This window comes from Cryptomeria japonica, chromosome 8 (genome assembly GCF_030272615.1).
Source record: "Cryptomeria japonica chromosome 8, Sugi_1.0, whole genome shotgun sequence".
Taxonomy (NCBI): Eukaryota; Viridiplantae; Streptophyta; class Pinopsida; order Cupressales; family Cupressaceae; genus Cryptomeria; species Cryptomeria japonica.
Genome location: NC_081412.1, coordinates 36200358 through 36223185, shown reverse-complemented (window position 1 = coordinate 36223185; position 22828 = coordinate 36200358). Strand labels below are relative to the sequence as shown.

The window sequence follows — 22828 nt, the reverse complement described above, 5'->3', positions numbered from 1 at the left end:
GCTTCTATCACCTTGGTCTAGGCCTGGCTTGGCACAAATATGAAAGGAATAGGTGGTTTTTAGGAATTTCGCTTTGGACCCTTTGGAAGGGTCAAGAGCAAAATTCATGATTTGAGCTTATTTTCTCATTTTGTCAACTCCAATCCACCTCCAAGACCAAGGATACATCGCCTCACTCCTATCTAGGCTATAAAAACTAAAAACTTAACTTGATTTGCAAGGAAAATAGGTGATCCTAGGAATTTCGCTCTGGACCCTTTGGAAGGGTCAGGAGCGAAATTCTTGATTTGGCTCAATTCCTTCATGTTCACGGATCACTAGCAACTCAAAGTTTTGCTCAAGGACTTCTCCAATCTTACCTTATCCTGACCCACACTTGACTTAGCATAAAATTGAGAAAAAAGGGTGGTTTTGGGGAATTTCGCTTGGACCCTCTCGAAGGGTCATGAGCAAAATTCAAAATTAGGACACAATTCCATCTCCTTCTTCCCTTGCTATTCCATGATTCTCACCTTTGGACTCCTTCCTCATGAAGACAACACTTGTTTGACCCCCAAGAAGGCCTCGAAAGAGAAATTCGCTCAAGACCGTGGCCAAGGACAGGACCCATTTGCATTTCGCTCTGGACCCTTTGGAAGGGTCTGGAGCAAAATTCATGTCTTAGCTCAAAATCATCATTGTTGATGGCAAAAAATCAACTCCAAGGCATGCCTAGGGATCCTTCTAAGCTCTATTCATCTTTATCCATGCTTAGCTTGACACAAAATGAAAGGAAAAGGTGGATTTAGGAGTTTCGCTCTGGACCCTTTGGAAGGGTCAGGAGCGAAATTTCCAATTTAGGTTGATTTCACATTCCATTGTCTCAATTCTCCTTCAAACTTGATTTATCCAATCTCCTTTCACCATAATCAAGGCAATCCACCACCAAATAAGCTCAAAACAAGGTCCTTCTAGTGCTTAAGGCAAAATAGAGGATCAAAATAAGGATTTCGCTCTGGACCCTTTGGAAGGGTCAGGAGCGAAATTCATCCTTTAGGCAAAAAATCTTCATTTTTTCATGCGTCCAACCACCTCTCAAGGCAAGAACATACCAATCTACCCTCCAACATGCCCTGGACTCCAATGCCTAGCCAAAACAAGGAAGCAAATGAGAGTTATAAGGATTTTCGCTCTGGACCCTTTGGAAGGGTCAAGAGTGGAATTCCAGTTTTAGGACAAAATCCTTCACATTTTTACATCCCATCACTTCAAAAGGCAAAGACATGCTAATCCACTTCCAAATATATCCAAGGAACTAGAATGTTGGTCTAAACAAGGAAGAAAATAAGGTTTATGGGGAATTTCGCTCTCGACCCTTTGGAAGGGTCAAGAGCGAAATTCACATTTAGGCTCAAATCTTGACTTCATTTCTCACATTTCTTCATCGAGACAAGTATTTTGCCCTCAATAATCCCTAGGAATGAGTTAGTTTTAAGTTTGGGTCAAGGTAGAATGTCTTATAGAGAATTTCGCTATGGACCCTTTGGAAGGATTAGGAGCAAAATTTGAAATTCGCTTTGGACCATTTGGAAGGGTCAGGAGAGAAATTTGACATTTTGGTCTCTCCGTCAGGACTCATATATGGAATATAACATATCTTTCTTCTTTCTTTCTTCTTTCTTATACTTTAAGTTATATTCCATATATACTGTCAGGATGTTTGAGAGTGGTTTCGGACCTCCAAGAGTTATAATGCAAAATCTAGTTTTTGGAGGATTCTTCAATTTTCCAGACTTAGTCAAATTTCAGGATCAGGATGACATTATAGACTTAGCCAAATTTCAAGACATTTGAAGATCAAGATGACATTCCAGACTTCATCACTCACCAATTTGACTTAACTCAAACCTTCAAGGATGATATTCACTCACCAAGCCTCATTGACCTTCTCAAACAAGACACAATTAGCAACAAGAGCAAAACTTTGTCCTAAGGAAGACTTTCAAAGAAACCCTAATTCTGGGGCCCCGTGGACTCACCCTCACTCAAGCAAAGCCTGCCATCCTAGTAATCCTTCTGGCAACACTCTGCATACAAAGGTTAACAAACAAACCCTAAAAACCTAGAAAGCAAACCCCAAAAAGAAAAAAAGTAGGGGTCCCCATTTGCAATGGGCGATGTGTGAATACGTCACAACAATACCCCAAGCTGATCTACCCCCTAGTTTTGCTGGTTCAGGTATGAGACCATACAAATAAGGCAAAAGACCTAGCCACATGAGATGTGTGAAGATGCCATTTCACCAAGAGTCATATCCTCTTAGAAGATGACAACAACGGGATGAATAGAAAAACCAATGATAATATTACGAGTACGTATATAAATATATGTACATATATCTATATATAGAAATATGAATATATATTACGAGTGAATATATAAATATATATGTAACAGAATGCGTATATATATGTATGTATATGCGAATGTATATATTAATATATCTTATTTCTTTTCGAATGTATTGGATTTGTAATGTGATATATATATATATATATATATATATTCATTTATTAAAATGGAATCAATGCTTTATTAATTGTGTTTTAATGGCAATTAAAAGGCTACATCCGGAGGTTTTCTTGCGGGTTCTTTCCTGCCGGTATGCCCTGTTTGAACCCGATGTAAACTCTTTTTTCATTAATATATAAGTTTAGTGGATATTACACTTTTATCAAAAAAAAAAAAAAATTGTGTTTTAATGGCAATTAAAAGTCGTGAATAAACACCACGTAGTGGTAAAATAAAACAAGGCATGATAAATACCACACAATGGTAATTGGAAGAGGGGGTAACCACCATGAAAGGTGGTGCACCATTCTCATTAGGGTGAGTGGGCATTTAAACCAAGTGATGTGCCCTATAGAACATGTGGTCTTTGTTGTGTGGTGGCTAATAAAATTTTGATTGATCCACTTTTTCTTGGCTCATAAACAAGTTTGTGAAGGGATGTACGTGGTAATTGATTACAGTTTAAATGTCATTCATTAACAAATATTAGTCGTTCGATTCCAAAACCAATTTCATTCATTTTTCCTTCATGGACAAAATAGAGGGGGTTGATGTTTATGGGAAAAGCTTAGTTTGTTTTATTAAACAAATTTTGATTATTTCTTTTGCTCACATTTTATTTTGAAGAAGATAAAGAAGTTGATGCCTAGATACATGGGAAGTGGTTAGGCATTCAGAAACTTATTTTTCTTCTTCCTTGCATATAAATTCATGGATTTAGAGGAGGTAGACACTTGGAATTTTGGGGAAGCATAGTTAGTTTTATTTTGGAAGGGTAGATATTTTTATTTTATGTTCTCATACGTGAGAGGGGATAGAGAAAGAAGAGGGGGTGTGTTCTAGAGAGTTTATTTTCTTGTACTCATTGGGATGAAGCAGAAAGAGGTTATTTTCATATTGCTACGAGGTTAGAGATTGCAAGGATTCAGAATTTAATCCAGGCATGTTTTATCTTCTATATTTCACTTCTCTCTTCCAAATGTTTGTTCTTTCTCCCAAAATTCAGTAGAATTCTTGAGCTAGCTTATAGCTTGTAGGAATGAGAATTTTTTTTATTTTTAAAGGAAATCATTACGGAAATCTATAGACTGAAATTTGGTTCTCTTAATTTGAGCTTAAATATAATTATTTAAAGGTAGAAATCTATGCATTATATGAATAAGAGTGTGTGTGTGTGTGTGTATATATTATGTGCGATACATAAAAGTATCAAACCGTTCTTTATGCAAGTTTAAATTAATAGTAGTATATGAACTTTACAACATATTCAAACTAGTAAATGGTATTGTCATTATATATGATAACGTAGCTAAAGGTAATATACCTAATGGTTTTCTTTGGAGACGAGAGTAAAACTTGGCTTGAGTTAGTTTTGGAAAAGTATGTTTGTTCATTTTCATCTCATAAAAGAATTTGAATTCATTTAGAGAATCATGTTGAATCTCTTTATTTGACTTTTGTTTTGAGTACTTGGACTAGGGGCGATAGCCCAAACCCTGAATTGCAATTATGTAAAGGAGGAGTTCAAGATTGTTAGTGTAGGTTTTTATTTCCTAGTGGATTATTTATTTTTTCCCTATATTCCTAGGTTTTTTCCTACACTTCTTTTAATCTCGCTTAGGTTAATAAATCATGCTTAATTAGGTGAGTGGTTATGAGGTGTCACCTTCCTACATGTGTGCATCCATTTTCTATCTTGGGAAGATACTTGCTATCTTTACTCCAAGAGATGGTTGCTCTTGATTGGTCGGTATTGCCACCTCTTCCCTCTCCCTGGTCTATAAAAGCATGCTACCTGGCTTGTATTTGGCATCTCTTGATTTTGCATCCTCTTAATGCTATTTTGCTTCTAGCATTTGCATTACTCTCTTGGAGACTAACTCTGTGTTGCTACTTTGATTTCGTATCATTTGCATTCATAGTTTAGATATCTATTCATTTGCACTAGTTTTCTGGGTTTATAATCTTTTCAGATTTTATCATGGTATCAGAGCTATTCTATGTGCAAGAGTAGATTTTAGTTTTCATATTTGAGAGATTCGGGGGGGGCTAATAAATCTTATTATAGTTTTTCGCTGGGGTTTGCACATGTGTTTTATGAAATCTAGGTGATTGCAGCATTTCTGGTTATACTGGAAGCATCTGTGGCTGTTCCAACGCGTCCAGGAGGCTTGAGAAAGTCAAATCTGGCTTTCGTTTCACCGAAATCAGAGATCGTCATACACAGTTGCAAAACTGGGGTTTCAAGATCAAATCTGACAACCATCTTGCATATTTGGTGTTCTCAATCAATATTGCAAGTTCCAGCATTCCTTCTCTTGACTTTGGTAGCTGATTCAGCCTTTGCATGCCATTTTTGGGTTGCTGGGGTCGTTTTTTGTATCTAAAGTTGTTCTATTTACACTGGATCTACATCTTCTATACATCAGAAAGAAAAACGCCTTCTGGGTTTTATTCGCAGCACAAAAAAACCCATCTGGGTATCTTTTAGTTTTTGCATGCAAACTATATATTTTGCAGAAACGCACTCAAAAAGTTACAGCAGGACCCCTCTCCGTTGGCTGTTGCAGTTTTGAAGGCCGTTTTCATATGCTTCGTTCTTCTCATACGGACTCCATTTTCCACGAAATTTTTTTTGATTCTGGATATTTTTTCGTGCTCAATGCACTAGTGCAGCCGTTTTTTGATTTTGATGCAAAGATTTTTCCGAAATTGCAGATTCTCAATCGTGACACTGCACAGTTCTCGTTTTGTGAACTTCGGAGGATCATAACTTTCACATACGACCTCGTATCGAGGTGATTCTTTTTTTGAAAGTGCATAATTTTTCGTGTACATTGCAGTGGTGTTGTTTATTTTTTCTGAATATTGTGCCAAAAGTTCATTCTCAGCATATGCTTTTCATGAGGATTTTGTAATGCATTGAAATCAAGACCACTTAGTATTTCTTGCTAGTGGTAGTTGTAAACGCACTAATATAAAGTGCCAAATCATAATTTATTGGGGGGGTCTTTGATTGAGTGAAAAGGGGGGGGTTGTCTTGATTGTGTTCTTTTCCTTTCAGCATATTTTATTTTTTTCTGCACTTCTTCATCATGGATCAAACAATAGTGCCTATCCTAACTCCATATAACTACTTTGAGTGAAAATCACGCATGACAATCTACTTAAGGAAAGCTGGATTACATAGGATAACTATGGGGCTTGAAACTGAACCTACTAAAGATGAAGATAAGCCTAAGTGGTTTAACAAATGTGATGAAGCATATGGAACATTGTGTTTGTCTGTTTCTCCTGACTTGCTCTTTCACATTGAGTCTTTAAATTCGCCAAATGAAATCTGGAAAAAGTTAGAAACACTATTTGGCACACAAGATTCAATGAGGGGTCATATGTTGGAAAATGAACTAATTAGTTTAAGTCCAGGCAATTTCAACACAATCCAAGATTTCTTCACTAAGGCTGTAGTTAAAACAATGTGGAATTGAAAAGAAAGATGAACAATTGATTCTTAGTATTCTCTCTAAGCTAAATTCAGAATATTTTGTGTTTGTTTCTACCTTCTATGCTACTAAGGGTGTACTTGGTACACAATTTACCATGCCATCTCTAGATGATTTTGCTATCTCTCTCACTCGAGAACAGGATAAGCTAATTCAGATGGGCACTCTTAAGTCCTCTAAGTCACATGCCCTGGCTGCCAACCAAGGCACAAAAGAACAGAAAGGACAAAGTAGTAATACCAATAGTAAGGATAAGAAACAGAAGAATAGCAAGGAGAAGAAGGATCAGACATCAGTTGCTTTTAAAGCAACTAATGAGACCCAATCTTCCAAGGGCAACAAGCCTAAGAAGGAGAAGGTCCAATGTGCCTATTGTAAAAGACCTGGTCATGATGAACATAAATGTCTGAAGAAACAAATTGATCACTTGACACACATTCTTGAGAAGAATAATATCAGTGTTTCTCAGTCAATTAAACAGAGTTCTAGTAAGGGGTCTAACAAGGCAAAAGAAAACAGCAAGGGGAAAGGAAAGGGCAAGGCCCTTGTTGCATTTGCTTCTTCACCATCCACTTGGGTTCTTGATTCGGGTGCTTCATTGCATCTTTGGAGCCGTGTACTATGCCTTCTATTTTGATGGGTGATGACACTCCTGTTGAGGTGTGTGGGAGAGGGTCTGTTGATATGAGGGATGGCACATTTGATGATGTTCTTTGTGTGCCCTCATTATCAACTAATCTCCTATCAGTATACCAGATCACTCACACAAGTTCAGGCAAGCGGGTTGAGTTCACTCCTAATTCAATGGAGATTCGTGAGTTGCACAGTGATTCTACAATTGCAGTTGGGAGAGCAGATCATCAGTCATGACTCTATCTATTTTCTCACTTTGCTCCTGATCCTCCTTCGACTGTTTTGCTCACTCATTCCAATGATGTGAGTAGATTATGGCATGAGCGGTTTGGCCACCTTAACTTCCGCTACTTGCAGCAGCTCAACCAACAGAGTATGGTCACAGGGTTGCCTTCAGTTCAGTTTTCAAGTGGTGTTTGCCAAGGTTGCATACTTGGTAAGCATCCTAAGGAAAAGTTTGATAAAGGAAAGGCATGGAGAGCTTCACAGATACTAGAGTTAGTTCACAGTGATTTGACTGGTCCATTCCAGCATCCTTCATTCAGCAGGGCCAAATATGTCCTCACATTCATTGATGACTTTTCTCGATATACTTGGGTGTACTTTCTCAAACAGAAGTCTGAGGTATTTGATCAGTTTCAGGACTTCAAAACTTTTGTAGAGAAGCAATCCGGGAAAGCCATCAAAGTTTTGCGCACTGACAATGGTGATGACTATGTCAACCATCGGGTTGAGAGGTTTTGCACTTCAGAGGGAATTGATTTGCAGCATTCAGTTCCATACAATCCTCAACAAAACGGTGTGGCAGAACGGAAGAATAGGTCCTTCAAGGAAATGGCGAACTGCATGATTCACTCCAGATCTCTTGCACCATAGTATTGGGCAAAGGCCATTAACTATGCTTGTTATATCCAGAACCATGTTCCTCACCGAGCCTTCAAGGGAGTCACTCCTTTTGAAGCTTGGAGCGGTCGGAAACCATTAATTAAGCACTTCCGAGTTTTTGGTTCTCCTACATGGGCCCACATTCCTGTAGAGAAACGCAAGGCCTTGGATCCGCAGAGCAGACCTTGCATATTTGTAGGTTATCCTGATGGTGTGAAGGGTTATCGGTTGCTCCACCCTACTACACATGAGTTGTTCATTGAGAGGAGTGTTCAGTTTGAGGAGAGCTCTTCGAGCTCACTTTCTACCACTTCTCCAACTCCTTCTACTTTGACATTGGAGTCACTTGGGATACATGATAGCTCCTCTGATGAGTCAAATTCACCTAAGCAATCTTCTACCTCCACTTCTGATGCAAAGAGCAATTCAGAGGACTCACCTCCTTCCTCTCCTAGTCATCATTCAGAGGTTGATGATTCTCCTCCAGATTCTCCATCTTTCGGTCCACTTTGGGCTAGACAGACCTTGCAATCTGCAGGTGATTGGGTTGGGGATCCATCAGACACCAGGCGGACTCGTTCACAGTTCCAGGGTGTTCCACATGTCTTCATTGCTACTGCCTCAGATCCACAGTCTTTTCATGAGGCTTCTGGTATTCCTGAGTGGGATACAACTATGCAGGAGGAGTATAGTTCCTTAATGAGGAACCACACTTGGGATCTCATCCCTCTTCCTAAGGGAAGAAAACTTGTTCGATGTAAGTGGATCTATCGGACAAAATTTGCAGCAAATGGGTCGGTTGACAAGTATAAGGCTCGCTTGGTCGCCAAAGGATTCTCCCAGGTTCCTGGGATTGACTACTTTGAGACTTTTGCGCCAGTTGCTCCAATGAATTCCATCCGACTTGTTCTTGCCATTGCTGCAACTAATCGCTGGGAAGTGCACCAAATGGATGTGAAGAGTGCTTTTCTTCACAGTGACCTTCAAGAGGAGATCTACATGGAGCAGCCATAGGGGTTCCTTTAGGATTCTTCACTTGTGTGCCATCTTCGGAAGTCTCTCTATGGCCTCAAACAGGCTCCTCGGGCCTAGTATGCCAAGATGGACTCCTTCCTTCTATCAGTTGCGTTCACTCGGTGCCATTCTGATCCCAATGTCTACATTCTGCAACAGGATGATTCACTCCTATTTTTGGTTCTGTATGTTGATGACTTGTTGATCACAGGGAGTTCTTCATCCACTATTGGTGCTATCAAAACTGCCCTTCATGACAGGTTTTTGATGACTGACTTGGGCTTGTTGCATTACTTTCTCGGGATTGAGATCTACCAGTCTTCTTCTAGGATCACCATCAACCAGTCCAAGTAAGCTCTAGATTTGCTCTCGAGGTTTCATATGGCTGAGTGTAAGCCTGCTCCGACTCCCTTTCTTTCAAGAGTCAAATTTGAGGCTTAGTGTTCTTCTCCACTTGTTGATGGCACTTTGTACTGACGGCTTGTTGGGAGTCTCATTTATCTGACTCATACGAGACCTGGCATTTCATATGCTGTAGGCATGGTCTCTCGATTCATGCAGGAGCCTCATGAGCTGCACTGGAAAGCAACCAAGAGAATCCTTCACTACATTCAAGGTAATCACAGTTTTGGGATTCACTACGCAGCGGGCATTGAGCTTGACTTGGTGGGCTACACAGATTCAGATTGGGCGAGCGATTCTCAAGATTGCAAGTCTACTTCAGGTTACAGCTTCTCACTTGGTTCAGGTCATGTTTGTTGGTTGAGCAAGAAGCAGTCTGCTATTGCTCTATCTTCTACTGAGGCCGAGTATCGGGGGGCTGTGAATGCCGCCACTGAGGCCATTTGGCTTCAAAATCTCCTCATTGAGTTTGGTATCCAGATCAGACGGCCATCAGTCATATTTTGTGACAACCAAAGTGCCATTCAGATCTCACGGAATCCGGTCCATCATCAGCGGACCAAACACATCAAGATCCACATGCACTACATCCAAGAGCTCATCCATGGCCACGTCATTGACCTTCGCTACTGTCCGACTTCCGAGCAGGTTACTGATATCTTCACCAAACCCTTCACTGAGAGCAAGTTCCTTCATTTGCGAGCTTTGCTGGGGGTGCGGGATGCTTCATCTTCTGGGGGGGCTTCTTCCTCTCACTCAGAGTCCTGACTCTCTCTACTCTTGGGGGGGTCTCTTTTCTCTCTCTTTTTGGGGGAATTTTATGTACATGGGTACCTCATCAGGCTTGATTTGTCGAGACCCATTTCTACATCCACCTAAGCTTCGCTTATGGGGGGCTGTTAGTGTACGTTTTTATTTCCTAGTGGGTTATTTATTTTTTCCCTATATTCCTAGGTTTTTTTCTACACTTCTTTTAATCTCGCTTAGGTTAATAAATCATGCTTAATTAGGTGAGTGGTTATGAGGTGTCACCTTCCTACATGTGTGCATCCATTTTCTATCTTGGGAAGATACTTGCTATCTTTAGTCCAAGAGATGGTTGCTCTTGATTGGTTGGTATTTGCCACCTCTTCCCTCTCCCTGGTCTATAAAAGCATGCTACCTAGCTTGTATTTGGCATCTCTTGATTTTGCATCCTCTTAATGCTATTTTGCTTCTAGCATTTGCATTACTCTCTTCGAGACTAACTTTGTGTTGCTACTTTGATTTCGTATCATTTGCATTCATAGTTTAGATATCTATTCATTTGCACTAGTTTTCTGGGTTTATAATCTTTCCAGATTTTATCATGGAGAAGTGTCTCATTTTAAGTATTTAAAGTCACGTAGTGTTAAAAACACAATTTGACAAGTGAGTCAAATTATTCTCAACCATAGGATGTTTTCAAGCCAAGTCAAAGGTGTGTGAACACTCAACTATTTAAAAACCTTTGGCCAAAGTAACGCATAAGTTACTACATGCATCAAGTTGGTTCACATGTGTTTCCAATTCAAAATTCCTCCAGTGTGGTCATACTTAGTTAGAAGTCTGTCTACAGTAATATGGTCAGATGGGTTATGTGGAACATGGCACCAGAACTCAAATGGCTCAATCTAGTTTCCTATTGTCTATACTCTTAAGGAAGGGTAGGGCCACTTCTAGTAGGAGGATGTGCGAGGGACTTGTTATGATGTTTTCACACATTGCCCCATTGCAAATGGGGACCCCCACTTTTTGCTTGGCTTAGATGTCTTAGTTATGTGGTCCTCATAGTTGTTAGCCTTTGATAGTGACAGAGGATATGTCCTATGCATGTCAGGGTTGAAAGTTGAGGCGAGGTTGCTTATGTTGTCAAAAGTTGTTGAGTTGCTAAGGTTGCTAGGTCGTTGCAAAATGTTGTTGTGAATAGATTAACGAGTATGGAGTGGCAAGATGGCTTGTACTTTCATCACGAACTGCAAGCGTAGCACCTTAGGATCATGAATTTCATGATCCATATTGCAAGACTTGGAGGGGTAGAATCAATCAAAATTTGAGTAAGGATTTGTTGCCCTATTTTGGAACATCCAAAATTGGAACGGCAATAAAATATATCTTTATTCGCACATGCAATTATTACAAAGAAGAAGACCAGAGATGGTTGGCCAAGGATTACAACAGATCTGACAATACCGTACTACCTTCCTTAGCGGTACACAATATATTTAAAGAACCTGACGGTTGTCGAGAGGTACACAACCGTCAACCAACCGACACATAACTACCGAGAGTGACAATCACTTAATACAATGTCGAGTGACCAAAATTATCAAACATAACCATATGCATTTTATGCCAACTACAATGAATAGACAAGGTCTATGCTTCACTTGCAAAGGTTTTTGGGAGCCTAACCACCAATGCACAGATAATGAGATTAAGGGGAATTACACACATGCTGATTTACATTAAAGCCACTGGACAAAAAATATGGCACAAGATACACTTAGTTTTCCCTTGAAGGCAACTCTTGAACCAGAACTTAGTAATGGATGGTTAGCAGAGGATGAAGTCTTGGTTGAGACTATTGATGACACTATAGATAAGTATGATGTAGCTCCTGATTTTTTGTTTTATGACAGCAGACCTCCTTTAGAGCATCACAGTGGTTTAGATGTCAGAGTCGATGCAGAAAATGTCGTGGAAGAAGCTTTGAATGTTGGCACGCAAGATATGAGTGTCAAACATGAAGAATGCATAGAGAATATGAGCCACAACAGTTCTAATTTTCATGACAGCTGTAAGTTTCCTTTGCATCAGCATGAGACAATAATTACTACACATGAGTTTGATGGTTCTATAGTCTTGTCAAGTGAAGATACTCAAGAATTGGGTGTTAAAGATGAGCTTGGAGGGATGAATTCAAATCATGAGCATTCTGATTTTCTATATCAAACTTGGGTAGATGTGGAAATTGACCCTCTTCTTAGTGGAGCAACCACTAGTTTTTTGACTACACATGACGAAGGAGACACTTTGCAATGGCATGATATCATCACCGATTTGTTTGAGGACAGCAGCATTATGTTCCATAATATTCATGAGATTACAGTCGATACACCTGCAAGAGTTTGTGAAAATGAGTCTACAAGTGTTGAGCATGAAGAAGAAGTGCTTGTGAAAGTTGAAGGCATGACACAAATGCATAACAGCAGTGCTGATTGTTATAACAGCATTGTTATAACTCTTCATCCTCAGGTTAACGCAGCCCGTAATCATGGAGAAGACAATGTCATGGAGTTGCCTAATGTTTGCATTCAAGTTTGGGAAGGCAGTCTTCAGACATGGGTTGCTGATGTAAATAGTAAGTGGTATGATTTTGTGTATCATAACATAGAAGATGTTAAGAGGACTCAAAACATGTGTGACGAGTGGTTAAGGAAGGCTAGGCAAGCTAAGTTACTGGCTGTCCAAACAAGGCAACACTTACAAAAGGTCAAGGAGCGCTGCAATCATATAGATCAAACAATACAACAAAGAGAAACATAACTTCGATCACTCTTTCTTCCGATAAAAGAAGACATAGAGATGGAGCATGAGCAAGGTAAGTATGATTACAAATCAACTTTAGAAGTGTCATATATTGCTTCATTGGGTTTTCATGATGATCAAGAAGTTGAAGAATATGCAACCACGGATAAGCATAGTGACCTTATGAGATCAGCCACACATGAAATACTTTGGGGTGTTAAGGAAGATACCTACATTACATATAGGTATGCACTATTTCCTCTCCATAGATTGGTGGAGGAAGTGTTTCTGCATACCTTAATTCCTTTCAAATAGGATCATTATGACTTATCTAATATGTTATACTAGAGAAGACTAAATAAGCAGCTAATGTGAAAATACCAAAGGAAGTGCTACAATCATCTATGATAACATTGCCAAACAATTATAGCCTAAAAACAACCAACCAAAATACAAGAAAAGCGATACCCAAAGGAAGATGGCAACAAAATGAATTTACAAATATAAAACATACTTACCAGAAATGATGTAAACTTTGTTGGCTTTCACCTTTGAAAGCTGTCTTTGCAACTGCCGCATAAAACCTGCAAGGCAAAAATTACTGTTAATAAATATAAGAAAGTGATAAGAGAATATCTGAAAAAGACAATAAAATCTAATCCAATTGATCTTCTTACATGCCTAATGTCATGACAGTTAAGACACCAGATACTTCAGCTGCATCTTCAGCCTACAATGAATGAAACACCGGAAGATAATTATATTGAACAATAATGTAAGAGGAAAAGAGAGAAGTTATTTTTTTTCCGTATATAACATCCTTAACCATTAGGTTATTCTTCTAACATTCAAAGAATATCTAAAGATCAGCATTTCTATTAACATAAACTAGTAAATGTGAAATTTATATAAAGTGCCATACACACCGAACTTCTGAAATGTGTGCAACATATAGAATTTAATATGATTACAGCTAAAAACAGGTCTTCCTAACTTATGTAAATAACAAACACAATGAAAATCCACACAAATATAAGCACAAGACCTTCAAAAAATTTAAGATTGTTTACAGATATGCGATGAATAAATATATGACCATAATTTTGGTTTGGAAAATGCCAATATTATCCATTTTATCACACCTCTAATATGTAAGGAAAGTGCAAACAAAAGAAAATACATGAAAGACAGAATTTCTACATTATATTGAAAGGATGGCAGAACATCTATGATTTCTCATCTACACTATAAAGTTCATTGACCGTATTGATTTTTATATTGTTTTATATCTTAGTTAGCTTTTGTTGTGTACTTACTTTTGATGTATGCATAACGAGATTATCTAGAATCTGTGAAAACCATTGATAGAAATTTGTAATGTCCCCATTTGTGTGAGCATCAGAATTCGAAGGATTAGCCTACCAGTTAACCCTCATAGGCTAGTGTGGTAGATTAGAGGATCCAACTTGGGCGTTATGGAGCTCTTCAGGTGGCAGTTGTAAGTGTACATCTCTCCAGATCCTTCATATGTTCTAAGGCATTGATATTCAGAGGATTTTGGTTCCGTTTAGAGAGACTTACTCTTTATAGTAAGTCATGGGATGTTAGAGAGGGACCCTTACTATTTTTAGTAAGGCAGTTGGATGCACAGTGGATACAATGGTTAACTCCCAAGTTCAGACGGAACAAAAAATAATGTTAACTCCAGAAATAAACATTATTTCTTGTTAAAATAACATAATGTTAACAATTGTATCCACAAGTGATAATATTAAAATAAAATAACTCTAGAAATAAACATTATTTCTTGTTTTCGTCTAACCCTGGGAGTTAACCAGTGTATCCACTGTGCATCCAGCTACCTTACTTAAAATAGTAAGGGTCCCTCTCTAACATCCCCCGACTTACTATAAATAGTAAGTCTCTCTTAACGGAACCAAAAACCTCTGAATATCAATTCCTTAGAACATATGAAGGATCTGGAGAGATAAACACTTACAACTGCTACCTGAAGAATTCCATAATGCCCAAACTGGACCCTCTAATCCACCACACTAGCCTGCGAGGGTCAACTGACAGGCTAATCCTTCGAATTCTGATGTTCACACAAATGGCGACATTACAGTGGTATCAAAGCCATAACCCTGCCAGCCTGTTGGGAAAGGATTGCATTCAATTGGTGTGAATTCAGTTGTGCACAAGGCAGTTTGGATTTGGCTTTCAATTGGACAGCGTAAAAGGTCATCATGGCAAAGTTATTTGGCAATAAACAGGCTTGGAAAGAAATTGAAGAAACACAATACAAGCTCAGACGTGAATTGCAGCGTTTAGAGGATTCACTTTCAAAGTTTGGAATGTCGAAAGGATCATCTTCACTTTCTACTAGCAAAGGTCCAACACCACAAAGACAGAGAAGTAGTAGTGATTAGCATATTTGAGGAGTATAGCAATCTTCCTCAACGTGTTAAGGAGGAATTACCTTTCAAGGACAACATGAACATGCATCCGAAACTTTGCCACAAGACTGAGCATGCAAGGAAGGAATATCACACTATAGCTTATGAATTGCTTATACATGGAAAGGATAGAGAATCTTCACATATGGTTGATACAACTCTTCATGAAAATGATTTGGTGTCTTCAAGTTCTGATGAGGTATGCAAAAATTTATATGATGAATTTGATAGACGTGCTGATTTGGCTCAAGGAGACATTAGGACAACCTTGGGTAATGATTTGTCTACATCATCCCTGTGAGAGGTTTTTCAAGAGGCTTCTACTTTAGAGGCTCGCATAGATCATGTCAAGGATTTGGACAGCAAAGGTGTGGATTCTTTGGGAGAACGTGGAGTTAAAACTGAAGTGGTTGTTGCTAAGGAAATTTTACAACATGATAATAGTATGGTAGAGCTCCAAAATGATACTCATAACATTCCAGAAGTTGTTATCAGCACTGATAACAGTTCTGATTTTCATGACAGAAGTGAGGTTCCTTTGCATCAGCATGAGACAACTACTATTTAACATGAGGGTAATAGTTCTATGGAGTTGTCAAAGGCAAATACTCAAGGTTTGGGTATTATTGATGCATTGTATGAGGAAGATTCATACCACCTCAAGTCTGATCTTTCAAATCAGACCATAGAAAATGAATCAGAAAATTCACTTATTGGCGATGAGTCCCTGTGATGTCCCCATCAAAACATGATAATACCTACTCTCAATAGAATTTAATAATAAATAGTAATACAATTTATATATCCGTATATCCAAATAAATAAAAATCTTAATAATAATAATAAACAATTTTTAAAAATAATAATTATCAGCTAATAATATAAATCTTACAATATTACTAGTGATACTATAGGATAGTAAACAACTACAGTAAGAAGGATCGAATATGATCGTAGGCGTGGACAGATGACGATTACATGTTAATAGAAGTCAGTAGTGAGATAAGACTAAATAATATCAATTATGATTAGATTACTATCCAAACCGATGTAAACAAAATAATTAATGATGTCGATGAGCATGCCGAACCATCAATTATAAACTAACTGCTATCGTTATGAAGAGGCACAATAATAATTAGGGTCAGCGATCATAACAAGCAGGCGTCGATTATGTATGAAGGCTACCATCAGTAAAATCAAATCGATGATAAAATTATCGTGAAAGAAGGTGATTAGCTTATGGTAGTAAGGGATGATGAATAGTCATGTCCCTTGCCACATAACTTACCATTCGAACGCACAAGGTATAAAAAGGCATTTCCACTTCTGTCACGAGGGATCATGGGATGATAGTTACATATCGCTGTTAGAAATACATAGACGTGGGTATAAGAAACTGATATATCAGAGAGAGTAAACCATTGCCAAAAAGCCATATATATGAATATATCAATTGGGAGGCATATCGTACATCAGACCAGTCTTATTCCTTTATCACAATAAGTAATTAAGTAATCTCATTTATAGTATATCTCATAATTATATATCAGACCCTGCTATCAGTTCGACATCAATTCTGACGTATTTGGGTAAGAGATAACAATTGATAATCTGTGTAATACCCTTCACTTGGTTTAAATCTCAATCATTTGATAGGAATTAAGATAATTGTCCCCACTTACCAAGATAGACCATAAGGGGACATTACAGTCCCAGGATCGTTCTTCAGATGGACATGCAGTTACTATGGAAGAAGTATGCAAAGATCCTATCAAAACAGCAGCTTCTACAATGTTTTTTGAGCCATCCTATGAGGTACATAGCAGCAGTACCTTTGATGATATTGTGTGCAAAGTTAATAGCACACTTGATGTTGCTTATCATATAGCGAGCGATGATGATTCAGCTTCATATCATAGTGCAGATTATACATCAGAAAACGTGAATAGGGGTGATAAGTTCCAAGGTTCTCCTCATCTGGTAGGGCAACTAAAGGTTAACGACAGTATGATTGCTACAGCATTGGAGCATCTTGATGTTGCTCATCTGATGTTGGCCACTTATGGATGGAGTACTCTCATGACAGATGAGCACTGTGATAGTGGTCTTTCCCTTGCAGTTTCATGCGCTTTGAGAAGTAATTGGAATAATGAAACAAAATTAGCTACAACTACTTGCGAACAGAGATTATCTTCTCGAGTGGGATGGTATTTGTTATGATGTCTTGAAGAGAAAAGAAGAGGAGGTTGATGAGCTCACTCACGAGCTTGAGGTGATTATGGATTTATTGAAGAGCACTCAATTGGCCCTTCAAATGTCACAATTACGGATAGAGGAGCTTATCATGGAGTTGAGTTTGGTACAGCCTTCACCATCTACAGATACAATTCAGGTTCCTGTGGCAGCGGTTGGTGAGGAACTTATATCCGAAGATTATGGTTGCAAGCAGATTGAGGATGTGGTTACATCCATCACAGTTACAGGTGCAGTCGATACATATGAGATGAGTGCACATGTTGCACTCGGTTCTCTTGAGGTTAGTCCCATGTTAGGTGATGCAGATCAGGATGTTGATAGCTTGTGTGATGAGGTGGTTGATTCTACAGAGAGTTGTAGGAAATATGCAGGGCGTCATCCAGTATGGAGACCAATTCTTGTGTGGATTTGCTTCCCTCTCTTGAAAGCAAATCAAAGGTTACATCCCATCTAGCTGATCATGATCGACAATCTGTCGAACCACAAAATTGAAGAGATCAACTGAAGGTTACAAGAGAGAAGGTTGATTCAACCTTATCTTGCTTTGATTGCACTGATAAATTTATTGAGTACCAACTTTGGAAAGCAGAGTTTCAGGAGAGACCGAATGGGGTTTGGGCTGGTACTCGTATTTGTGATTTGCGCTATATTTGGCATGCTTTGGAGGTCATGATAGGAATTTTGCTATTGGGTTTGCAGAGAGGGTTGCCAGAGTGCCTACCCAATTAGCCATTCAGGATCAGAGATATGAGCCATCTTCTGATTCTAGTGACAAGTGTAGTGAGAGTGATGAGGAGTGTGTTGCCCAAAAATATGACGGTCAGCCACTGACAAAGGTTGGTGCATTTTACCTTGACTGCATAGTGAGGAGTGCTCATCACTTCTCTTTTAGTCCACATACAAATGATTTGTTGATGCATCAGTGTGGAATGGCTCAGGGCTTATATCATCCACTGTGGGATGGAGAGTTGCCATCTTCAGAAGATGTATCCGACAGCGTTTGTTACTTCTATGTCACAGAGATTTCATACGGAAACATGGTTATAGGGTGATTATGGTGTCAGTGGGCATGATGGTTTGGTTAGTTATCACATCCATGGGAGTTTGGAAGAGGTTGTAGAGAGATATTGTATTGCAGATGTTTCCAGATGTTCTTATTTCCGCATGACAGATGGATGTGAGTTCAGATTGTATTGGGATCCAGGTGGTGACAGGTTTGACACTATGTATTGTACGAGTCCCATTGAGTTGCTTCGCCTCTCTTGGCATGGTGAAGTTGGAAACAAAAGAGCGCAGCAGGAATCTGCGGATATCAAACATGGCAGACTTCCAATTCTGGATTCAGGATCTAGGAATATATTGTTGGACACTCTACAATGTGTTGTGGGATCCTTCTTCTGCATCAGGGTTCCAGTCAGAATTTGCTGATGAGTATTGCAATGTGTACATGGTGTGGATTGCGTACAGTTTGACTTTTGCTTCACATGTATATGAGTGGTTTCTGATGCACATTTCTTGTGTGCATGAGTTGAACAGTTTGTATGTCATATATTGATGTGCAGTGGTGGTTGCTGGTGCTACAGGAGTTAGTTGGAGTTGTGCAAGACATTTCACAATTCTTCTTTGAGGCCTTCCGAGGAGTGGAGTTTCTTTGTAGTGGAGATTGCTTAGGGACAAGCAACTTAATGGAGGATGGACTATAATGTCCCCATTTGCGTGAGCATCAGAATTCGAAGGATTAGCCTATCAGTTGACCCGCGTAGGCTAGTGTGGTGGATTAGAGGGTCCAGTTTGGGCGTTATGGAGCTCTTCAAGTGGCGGTTGTAAGTTTTTATCTCTACAAATCCTTCATATGTTCTGCGGCATTGATAGTCAGAGGTTTCTGGTTCCGTTTAGAGGGAGTTAATATTTATAGTAAGTCTGCGGATGTTAGAGAGGGACCCTTACTATTTTTAGTAAGGCAGTTGGATGCGCAGTGGATACAATGGTTAACTCCTAGGTACAAATGGAAACAAGAAATAATGTTTGTTTCTGGAGCTATGTTATTTTAATTATTAATAAAGTAATACTTTATTAATAATTAAAATAACATAACTCCAAAAATTGACCTCAAGAATGGTCAATTTTTTCAAGATGTCTTCTAGGTAATAGATTTAACATTTTAAAAAAATGATTTTAATTTTTGACTTCCTTTAAAAATGCGAGGTTGAAATCATTGTCAAGACGTATGTAAAAAATTTCGAAGTGTTATATTAATAAGTCAATCACCTTAATTCATAAAGAGATGAGGTAATTTAACACTATATTGGCATAAATATCAAAAAACACCCATATTCAACACAAACAATATGAATGTGCATCCTTAAATGGAAATGGTTTAATTCCTGGAACACTTTATTGCAGAGATAAAAAGATATTGTTCAGCTTGGAAAAATAATGTTGTGATTCTCATTTAAGAAAAGAATGCTATCATAGTCTCATGCAATATAGGAAGCTACCCCCATTAATGGTAGTACTTATCTTAAAAAAAAAAAAAAAAAAAAGAATGCTACTACAATAGTTCCTTTGTTTTTGAAATTCTAACTCTCCTACTTGAAAATAACCTTAGAGCTTGATCTAAAAAGATGTTTTTTTGGCATGTCCATCCCTTATTGAGGTCGACCTTCTAGCGCACTTTTAACGAGGGTGCTTATTAACACCACTTAAATATAATTAATTAACAAATATTTTTATATAAAAGATTTAAAATAAATATTAAAAATAAAGTTGAATTTCAAATTTAAACCCAATTTAAGGACTTTGGACCTAGATCAAGATTTAGGTATTTAAGCAGACCTGGGCACCATTGAGAGGACACTTCTAGAGCTCCTATCTTTTTGCTTTTCAACTGGTGTTTTCTGCTCAACGGGGATGAAAACCTCCCTTATAGAGCAAACTAAGGTTAGGATAAAACCTGTCGATGTGTTTTTTAGGCACATGCAAACACAGAATAAAATACCCAAAGTATCTTATCCTCTCTTGATCAAAGTCTCTCAAGTGCTGAAGATTCACATGAGGATCACTTGAGATAACTCCACGGTTCTTAATATGTCGGGTCATGACTTGTGGATAAGCTCAATTGGTCTTTGTGATTGTTGGAATCACAAGGGGACTTAAGTTGAATAATTGAATGCTTGAATTGTTGGAACTTAGATCCTAACTACTTGCTTGGAGAATTAAAAAAAGAGCAAAAGACATGGGTTTAGGGAGGCTAAGAACGTAGGAATGATGAACAATCTCCAGTGAAACTTAACTAAGCTTTTCTTTGACATGCAAAGCAACAACTCCACAAAGCTTAGTGCAGTCTTCTAAGGAAACTAGATGATTTTCAAATCATTATCAAGCATAGACACAATTAATTGAATGCATATCAATGATTGAATAACAATTGAACTTAAGTTCATTCAAGTATTCCAACTGAACGCAAAGCGCAAAGCGAATTTGCAATCAACAAACTGCTAGTGCTATGGATTAGGAGTTTCACCATGAATCATACACAATTCCTTTCATTCATCTAATTAACATGAAAGCAAATAAATTGAGAAGTAGAGACCATGCAACTTGTTGAAATGATACATTAATTCACCATAGCTTCAATGAAATCATATGTTATTTACAACAAGATCTTGTCAACGATTTCTTCTTCTCCTATTCTAATCTAACTTCTAACTTCTAATCTATTTATTCTTCTACTCTTATTGCCTTGCTATTAATTTATATTCTCCCTTTACAAATGAGAAAACTGAGCCTTATATAGAGAGCTCATTACAATTCAAAGGCTAGGATCTATTTGAAATCAATGGCCGAGATTACAAGATGAAAACCCTAATTAGGGTTTGTTACAGCAAACTCTATTCTGGCCAATGAAATAATTACAACATTTGGACACATGTCCTCTTTGGAATATTCGACCAATAAATACTGGGTGTAGGTACATAGGAGTTTGTGCCCCCATGGATTGACTTGGTTCATTGAATCCGGACATGCTGATGTGGAACTCCACGATTGGCTTGGTGACTATGATGCCACCTCCATCTGCACTTGTACTTGGTAGATCATCATGAAGGAATGTTGAGTGATATCTCTTGATACTCAACATTATCCAATTTGCTGGATGTGATGATGATGAGAAGCATCATCATGATCTAACAAACTTTGATTAACTCTTCTGAAACTATTTGTTTCCTTGATCATGTTTTATGTAGACTGCATGATGACCTTGGTTGATCTTCCCTTGTTCATGATACACTTAATGAGTGGTACCAGTGTTTTAAGACTCGTGGACTCGCGAGTCTTTCAGATGGACTCGCGCAACCCAAAAAAAACATCATGCAAGCTTTAAAAGTGAGTTTTTTTTTTCGCCCTCATTTGGCATTCTTGCTTGGTTATGACAGGTTTGTAGGGTGTGAAGGAGGAGAAATACAAAGAGGAAGATGCAATCTTCTCTTTAGTTTGTTGATTGTTGTTTTTCACATTTGGGGTTGGACATATCATTATATGTAATTTTGTAAACATTTATAAACTTATGCTACTATTATACATTTTAGAGTTGAAACTACGAGTATGAATGATGAAATTTCAAATAATGCATGTTTGTAGATCATATGACATGTGTAATGTTTCGATTATGGCTCTTATGTTCTCTAAATGCATTAATTTCTTTATGTTTTTTTTGTAAAACTACAGGTCTTTTTTGCCGGGTCTTTCACGAGTCCAAGTCCGAGTCCAAATTTTTGGTTTGCCGAGTTTATGGCGAGTCCGAGTTTTAAAACTTTGAGTGGTACACCTGGTATATTGTCCTTGATTCTTGGATTCCCAGAGGGAATTCAAGATTGTATAAAAATTCCTTCATCATTAAGTTGTCTCTTTCATAATTCAGGACCTTGATATTGATATTTGCTTTGCATGACTCGAGCTTGTCCTCGATCCCTTACTTAATCACCTGCAAATCAAACAAAAGTGTTTCAAATACACAGAATACGTACTAATTTCACTTACCTTCCACTTCTATATGTTTGATTTTATGCTTGCTATAGATGATGCACAGGATTTCACCAAGTTTTGCCTCTTTTCCACCTCCAAAATAGAAGAAAAGATGCCTTCAACTTGATCTTAAAACCTTTTCTCCCTCAAAACATTTTAATTTGCCTTTTGTTTGGTGAGTGCTTATCCTTAGAGAGCCGACTTCTTCATTTTTCTCATCATTTTGGCCTTTTGGTTATGCTTTGCAACTTCGCAATTTTGGCAACCAATTTGAATTACCTTTGCATCATTTGGTCTAATCAGCTTTTAGAGAGACCTTTGCAATTTGATATCAAGGCGACTTTTCTTGACACCTTTGCAACTTAACATGAAGCCGATTTTTCTTCAAGTACGGTACTTTGTTTAGAGGCAGATTTTTGAAACACCTTTGCATCTTGCACCTTGAGCGGATTTTTAGGAGACCTTTGCAATTCAATGACAGGCGGATTTTTAGGAGACCTTTGCAATTCAATGACAAGCAGATTTTTAGAGGACCTTTGCAATATTTGCTTCATT

At 38.2% G+C, this 22828-nt stretch overlaps 1 protein-coding gene across 5 annotated transcripts in view; it reads right to left on the bottom strand.

Moving 5' to 3' along the window:
* LOC131064569 (sodium/hydrogen exchanger 8) overlaps nucleotides 1–22828 on the bottom strand; it is a 252279-nt gene that overhangs the window by 178236 nt on the left and 51215 nt on the right. For all 5 annotated transcript variants that reach the window (XM_057998748.2, XM_057998751.2, XM_057998752.2 and 2 more), the window contains 2 exons: nucleotides 13214–13266; nucleotides 13055–13120 (listed from right to left, as the gene is read on the bottom strand). In XM_057998748.2, the coding sequence (XP_057854731.1) occupies nucleotides 13055–13120; nucleotides 13214–13266 (119 nt within the window). The remainder of the gene's footprint in view (nucleotides 1–13054; nucleotides 13121–13213; nucleotides 13267–22828) is intronic.